Here is a 7,506-nt window from a genome sequence, read left to right as displayed (position 1 = left end):
GGGCAGGGGCCTGGCTGTCCGCGGCCCTGCTCTGCCCGGCCACCCAGCGCCCGGCCCGGGCTCCCCTCCGTCCCCACCGCAGGTGGACGCTCGCCGGGCCGTGCGCAGCCGGGGCAACCTGCTCGCGGCCCTGTGCGCTCGGCTACGCGGGAACCTCGAGTCCCCTGACCGAGCAAGTCGCCGCGAAGCCGACGGCTAGGTGCGACGGGCGGAAGACCGGGTTAATCCTGGGCGCCGCCACTGCCACCCCTGGGCGCGTCGGCGTCGCCCTTGGCTGGGCCCTAAGCGCGCAGCCCCGGGGACACCATGGCGACACCGCGGGCGCGAGCCGGGGAGCTCGGAGGCCGCGGGCTGGACGGGCTGAGATTCGTGCGCCTGCTTTTGGTCGCTGCCTAAAGCCAAAGTGTGAGCGTTGGCCGTGAGCCCCGATCAGGTCGTTCCGACCTCCCTCCCCCATTGTCACCAGGGACACACGCGGGGCAGGGGCTCACCCTCGGGACGAGCAGCAAGTCTCCATACGACCCGTCTCCGTAGTGCGAAAGCGACCCTCCACCACCCTGCCTGCAAATTATTGATTTCTTTTTTCTTGAGAGCCTATCTTGCCAACCCCCCTTCTTTTATTCTACTCTAGACTAGTAAACGCCTTCCCTTCCCACGCTTGGGATGGGGGAGACGAGGCAGTTTCTTAATTTTAGAAGAAATCCACTTGTACGCTCCCCAGATGTAACCTGTTTGCTGCTTCTCTACACCCACAGTCGGAAATAATCGTTCTCCAAATGCAAGAATCACCTCGCATCCCTCCTCGCCCCTCCCCCCCCAAAAAAAGTAGTGATGTGGGAATATTTATACTAAGGTGAACGAGACCGAGAGGTTAACCGTGTTTGCAAACCGTGTCTGCCACGGCGCGGAGGAGCTGGGCTGGGGCCCCTCGATCTAATGATTTACACCTTCAGCGGGGATTCCTGAGGTTAAGGCTGACAAGGTGACTTGAATTTGTTTGTTATGCCACTTCCTGCTGGGCGGTTGACTTTGTCTTAATGTGTTTGGAAGATAGGTAGATCTCGCTTTGGGTCTGGGCGGAGGAGATGCCTTTGTAATTGCTTCGGGAAACCTGATGAGCTGGGTGCTGGCTGGGGGCCCCCAGGGACGGGGGCAGGAAAGCGCGTGCTCAGTGCCAAGTTCCCGACAGGTATTGCTTCTGAAATAAAATTACCCAGGAACAGTTTTTACTCGTCATACTGCAGTCAAAAGACGTGTGAATTTTGCTTGAATCACCTTACGCGCACCGGTGACCTTCCTAGAATCTGAATTGCAACTTGTTCAGACATCAGTGAGCTTCAACCTGTAGTATCTTCAGTGCCTGAGCGTGTTAGGGAATGAGCTGGTCGTGTTTTTAACAATTAGTACACAAATCAACCGTGAGCCAGTGAAATATTTTCTCGTGTTATGGATGAGAATTAAGTCAGCTGCCATTTCCGTCATGGGAAACAGTTCTTCCATACTTTTGTATAGAAGTTTCAGCTTACCATTGTCATGTTTTGCATTTGTTTTTTTTTTTTTAAATAATATCATTTAACTAAAAATTACTTCCGGCCCCATATTTTTTTTTTCCATTTTTCTTACCCTGGATAAATATTCATGCTTTTAATGCTCAGAAACGCCTGTGTTAGCAAGTGCGAAAGAAAGATATGAAAATACTCTTTTTTTTTAATCTAGGTAGCAGTGTTTTGAGAGAACAGGTGAGGTTTGTTTGAATTTTAACAACTTAGATTCTTCCAGGTATTCAAAACACATGGCCCATATTTGAATAAGGAATTTAAATTTAGTACTAAAGCTATTCACATACACACCCCTGTACTGAAAGTTATTATATATATGCAGTGTCTGTATAATCCTTTTTATGACCACAGGTATGCTTGGAGTTTTTATTTTAGGGTTAGTTTTTATTTTAGGGAAATCTCTTTTATTACTAGCAAGTGAAAATTGCCACCTCAAGTGGCAACATTTCCTGATAGATTCATTTTCTTAAAAAATTTCATTAGTATCAGGTAGAATCTACTTTTAAATGGCTTTTAATTTTCATGTCTCCATGCAAAGACGAATATAGTTTTAGGGGAGTTGAGATTAGAATCTTGGGTTATTATTTAAAAAGTATCTATAATGTGCTCATAATTATCTGCGCATGTATATCAAAGACAAACTTGAGGACAATTTGTTCTTTCAGTGTACTGTAATATTTTTCTTGTCAATAGCCAAAGATAAGCACGAACTGAAAAAAAAAATTGTATTAGAAATAACTTTCTGATTTCACCACTAGAGGATGTCAGGTCCCTTTTCAGGCTACTGTTTTGAGTATTCAAAACTGTCTGTGCCCAAACTTTGTATATTTAATTTTATGCTCATAGTCAAGAGGTTTGAAAAGTGCACAAAGCTAACTTCCCAGTTTGATACTTCTTAAAATATCTGCTGAATTAAAATTGAAAGCTGCCCCTGCACCCCAGGGTCTTTCTCTGTGGTTCAGGCTGCTCTTGAGCTTACATAGTAGCCTAAGCTGATCCTCTCATCCACTGGAGATGATCCCCCTGCCTCAGCCTCCCTCCAGTACAGGGATTACGGACACACACCACCACCATGTCTGGCTGAAGCTGCTTCTCATTAATTTACAATATCATATTTCATACAAGAGAATGAGTTAATGTATAAAATCTGTGGATGTTGTTGATACCCTTTGGAGAAATTACTTACAACCTGAAACTGGGCTCTTTTTCTACTCTGAGAAGATTGTGTTGTGGACGGATATGGGCTTTGTGATATTTTTTTTTTTTGGTATGTCATTTTGATTTTTTTTCCAAATTAAAATTGACCTTAAAGGTCTCACTTAGCTCTTAGATCTCTCATTAAATATCTCAAGTAAAAAGTTACAAGGTAGGAGCTCAAAGTATAATTTTATATTAAGCTCATTCCTCTTGAAATTTAGGTTCTATTAGCTGGTGATGCTTCATTCAGGTGGCTGGATGGCTTTTCTGTCGTCCTCCTCTGGCTGACTTGACATCTTGTTAGGCCGGAAGAAGTGCTGACACTGGATTAGGCAGTCACGCGCAGAAGAGCTCGTTCACCTGCTGTCATTAGTTACGTGTGTGAAACATTCGTTTACATCCTTGTGTTCTCTAAAATATGTTTGAGTGGCCGGGGAGATGGCTCAGTAGAATAAACACTTGCCTGGCAAGCACAAGGGCCTGAGTTCAATCCCAGGTTCTGCCAAAAAATAAAAAATAAAAAATAAAATAATAATAATAATAATAATAATAATAAAATGTTTGTATGTTGGCACCTGAAAAATAATTACTCAAAAGTTAGTTTTAAAAACTCAAGCTTCATTGTGTTAACATAAAATGCAAAACATTAAGGCTTAGGACAATTAGAACAAGAAATGTCCCCCCTGTATATATCAGCATCACAGTGGCTGGCAGGTTGGCAAAGTTAATGATTCCTGAATCCAGCGAGGAAGGCAGAGTCCACATGCTGTTGATTATGGTTATGGGGCGCCTGATGCAGGAGGAGTCACTCCTTACTGTGGCCGTCAGGGAGACCGTATGGGGAACAGGAGTTAAAGCTGACACTGTGGGTAAAGTTAGAGAGAGGAAAGGGCAAGAAATACAGATGTGGCAGGGTCCTGTGGACTGGTGTCATGGCTCAAAGAAAGAATCCTCGAAGACCAGCTGGGGGAATGCACACAGATGGTGCGGGGAAGCCAAGCTGCCCACGGGCTGGAGGGCAAGGTAAGAGGCTGCCGTGTTACTGTTTGGGCAGAGGAAACCGCCAATGGTCCTTGAGGATAGCGTATCTTGATTAGAGGATGCTTAATTGGGTGATTCTGTGCCCTTGATTCGCAAGCATGTGTGTGAGAATGATTGATATTGGGGACTGAACACAGGGAGGAGCACTAAACTGTACCTTCAGCCCTTAGTTTATTTTGAGACAAGATCTCACAGAGTTGCGCCAGCCAGCCTTAAGTTTGTGATCCTCCTGCCTCAGCCTCCAGAGTCATAGGATTACAAGTGTTGTGCCACCGTGTCCCACCCAAAATCCTGATTGTAAAAGAGCTCAATAGCGCCTGAGGCAAAGGGCCACCATCTGGGAAAATTCTTGTCTTTCATTTCTTTGTGCTGCTTTGGGAAGGACACAGATGGGTGGTGAAGGTGCCTGAGGGCCGTCTACAGAGGAGACAGCAGGGTCTTCTCTGGAGATGAGAGTGGAGGGCCCAGTTGGTCCTGCCTCTACAGTGGCAGCAGCGTAGACTAAGGGCGGGGCAAAGGAAAGACTCCAGGGATCTAATGCTGAGGTCACTGTAGCCATCCGGGCAGGCCTTGGCATGGCGGTAGGTGTGGGAGGAGAATGCTGGGGCTCTGCAGGGTCAAAGGATCGCATGTATAAAGGTGACATGTGACGGTATGCCCCGGTGGAGTTTGACTCATTGGTTTGAATTTGTCATGAATGTATGAATGGGGAAGACCCGATTTTGGTGGGAGAAATGGGGGGCGGGGAACCCTCTGCTTTGCATATGAACATTTGTGATAAAAGACAAAGCTGTAGGTGGAAATGTGTATGAGGCGGCGAGAAGCACAGGGCTGCAGGAGGAAAGTGGAGGTCGGGATTCTGGGATTCCTTCCAGGGGATAAGGAGCCTCGGGGTGAGTGGAGCTCAGGAAGAAAAAACTGCAGAGGGACGGGGAAGGGGCAGCCCAAAGCATGGAAAAACTGGAAGTGGGCAGCATGCACCTGGCAAGAGAGAAGGACTGGGGGTCAGAGGCGCAGAAAAGGGATTGCGGTTGTTGGTGCAAGAGTTAGGGACGCACCAGGTCCTAAGTGATGAGAGCAGGGTGGAATTGAGGGTAGCCCAGGGAATGGAGGTTTTCAGAAAGCTGCTGGGAAAGGCACAAAGTTAAAAACCTTGGAACAGATGGAGGAATTTTTTTGAAAATTTATTTTTAATATTTATCTAGAATTTACTGAGGGGCTTTGTTCTGTTCTGTGTGTTTTGCTGTAGGGTTCTTCCAGCGCTGCTGATGGCGTGAGCCACTGTAACCTTCACCCCAGGAGCCTCCACTCCCAACCCCCACCCAGTTCCCTTGTGCTGAACCCTGGAAGCTTCTGCTCCAGCCTCAGACTGGGAGCTGTTTGCTGTCTTTCTAATTTGGTCCTTGTCAGGATGTCTGAAGAGTGGAATCCTATGCTGTCTAGCCTTTTGAGTCCAGGTTTTGTTTCCCACTTAGCCTCATGCTTTTGAGATGAGGCCACTCTGTGTGTCAGAAGTTTCCACGTCTCCTGCTGATGAGTAGTTCGCCGTTGCATGCGCAGAAGTAGCACAGGTTGCTTCGCCTTCCACCCACTGAAGAACACTGTGTTGTTCCCGTGTCTGGGCAACACTTTGAAATGCTGCTCTTAGTATTTGATGGCACATCCCTCTACTCCTGAGACTCTGAGAGGCTGAGGCAGGAGGATTCCAACTTCCCATCTAGCCTGGACAATGGAGTGAATTGGCCAGACTCTGTCTTAAAATGAAAAAGGAGCTAGGATGTAACTCAGTGGAAAGGTCATGGGTTCAATCCCCAGTATGGAAAAAAAAAAAAAATTTACAGTTTTTTTATATGAATACCAAGGAGTGGGTTGTTGACACATCTAAGAGCAGAGAAGTTGCCAAACTTATCCAGAGTGGCTGTACAATTGTACATTTCCATAAGCAAAGTGTGTGAGTTCATATTGCTCTGAATCCCTACCAGCACTGTGTATGGTTATTTTTGTTTTTATTTTAGCCATTCCACTGAAGTTTTTGACTGATCATTGTAATCCAGTATCCTTAAAGTGACCCAGTGTCTGGTTTGTGTTCAAGAACATTCACTTGAATTCTGAAAACCTGGAGGTACTAGTGATCCCAGAGCCCGGGTAGCATGAGGCAGGTTTCATTTTGGTTCTAGAACCAAACCCAGGGTTTTTCCCTGGCTAGGTAAGTGCTGTGCCACTGAGCTGCAACCCTAGCCCTAGAGTTTTTTGTTTTACAGAGGGAAAAAAAAAAAAAAAGTATATATTTAGAATTAGCCAGCTGGACTGTTTAGAGGATCTCAATTATTTTTGACAAAAAGAAAAAATTTTTTAGCAATGTCCAATGCATTATAATCGGGAGCCAGTAGAACATATGCCTTCTTCTCTCCATCAGGCCTGATTAGGGTATTGGCCTTGGCAACATTGATGTCGTAGAACTTCTTTACAGCTTATTTGATTTGGTGCTTATTGGCTTTGACATCCGCAGTGAACACGAGTGTGTTGTCCTCGATCTTTTTCATGGCTGACTGTGGTCAGGGGGAACTTGATGGCATAGTGGTCAAGCTTGTTTCTCCTGGGGGCGCCCTTCTGAGGGTATTTGGGCTGCCTCTGGAGCCGCAGTGTCTTGGGACGGGGGAAGGTGGGTGACATTTATATCTTCTTTTTGTGGATGTGGATGCCTTTCAGCACTGCCTTCTTGACCTTCAAAGCTTTGCTTTGGCTTCAGCTTCAGGAGGGGCAGAGGCTTCCTTCTTTGCCTTTGGCACCATCGTGATAAGAAAGGCAGCCCTAGAGTTTTTGTTGGACTCAAACAAAAAGTGAGTTGGACTCACTCTCTTTCCTCTCCGAGTCCCTCATCGTCATCGTCATCATTGTATTTATTTCCGGAGTGTTCTGCATCCTGAGAGGGTTTGCAAGCTGCCGAGCCCTTAAACTACACACCTCGTTCATGCTGGCTCTGTCTCCTCCTTCACATGTCTGTCTCCTAATCCCTTGAGATAAGGCTTTTCAGAATGCAGAAATCACTTTTTTGTTAGGAAAATGAGAAATATTGGTCACATCATTTGTTTTAGGATCCCAAAGGTTTCCTTTGGCACAGCAGGTGCTGTCCAACTGGATCCTTAACACGAGGAGTCAGTTCCTGCCCTGTATTTTCAGGGCTTTGTAAAGGCGTTGGTGAGCCGTCAGACCCCTGCTCATGGGCTGGCTTCTGTGTGCTGAGGGGGCTTGGGTTGATTGTTCTCCAGTTTCCAAGTTTGGCTCTTCTCTAGCGGTTCTTCCAATGCTGAGTTATAGTTGCTTACACTAATTTATTTATTTGCAGGACTGTGGAGGGAACCTGAAGTCTTCACAATGAGCTGCACTCCCGGCCCCTTTTCTTATTTTTTTTATTTTGAGATGGGGTCTTACTAAGTCATTGAATTCCCAGGCTGGGCTCAGTGTGAGATCTTCCTGAGGGCCTGAACTTCCCACATGCCCTGTGATTCCTGGCTTCATTCACATATTTAAATAGTGTTTGGCTTCTCTCTGCTCATCAGTATTATCTAAGGAGGTTTAAATTTGAAGTGCTAGAGATGAAACCCATGGTCTTGTGCCTGCTGGACAAGCCCTCTACCACTGAGCTACACCCCAGCCCACCACTTTGAATTCTCATTTGAAGAATATATATATATAATGTATTTGGTAC

The 7,506-nt window shown here is 46.2% G+C and overlaps 1 protein-coding gene across 2 annotated transcripts in view; it reads left to right on the top strand.

Annotated features, from left to right (window-relative positions):
- The window catches only part of Map7 (microtubule associated protein 7), a 181,811-nt gene that overhangs the window by 210 nt on the left and 174,095 nt on the right, over positions 1-7,506 (top strand). Inside the window, exon 1 of one of the 2 annotated variants that reach the window (XM_023712235.1) lies at positions 3,634-3,779. The exons of the other annotated variant lie outside the window; for it this stretch is intronic. Within the exon in view, the coding sequence (XP_023568003.1) occupies positions 3,689-3,779 (91 nt within the window). The 5' untranslated portion in view covers positions 3,634-3,688. Of the gene's footprint in view, positions 1-3,633; positions 3,780-7,506 lie in introns of those variants that run through there. 2 annotated transcript variants of the gene reach the window in all.

This window comes from Octodon degus, unplaced genomic scaffold (genome assembly GCF_000260255.1).
Source record: "Octodon degus isolate 3935 unplaced genomic scaffold, OctDeg1.0 scaffold00024, whole genome shotgun sequence".
Classification (NCBI taxonomy): domain Eukaryota; kingdom Metazoa; phylum Chordata; class Mammalia; order Rodentia; family Octodontidae; genus Octodon; species Octodon degus.
Note: the sequence above shows the minus strand (reverse complement) of the source record. Positions and strands in the feature narration are given on the sequence as shown.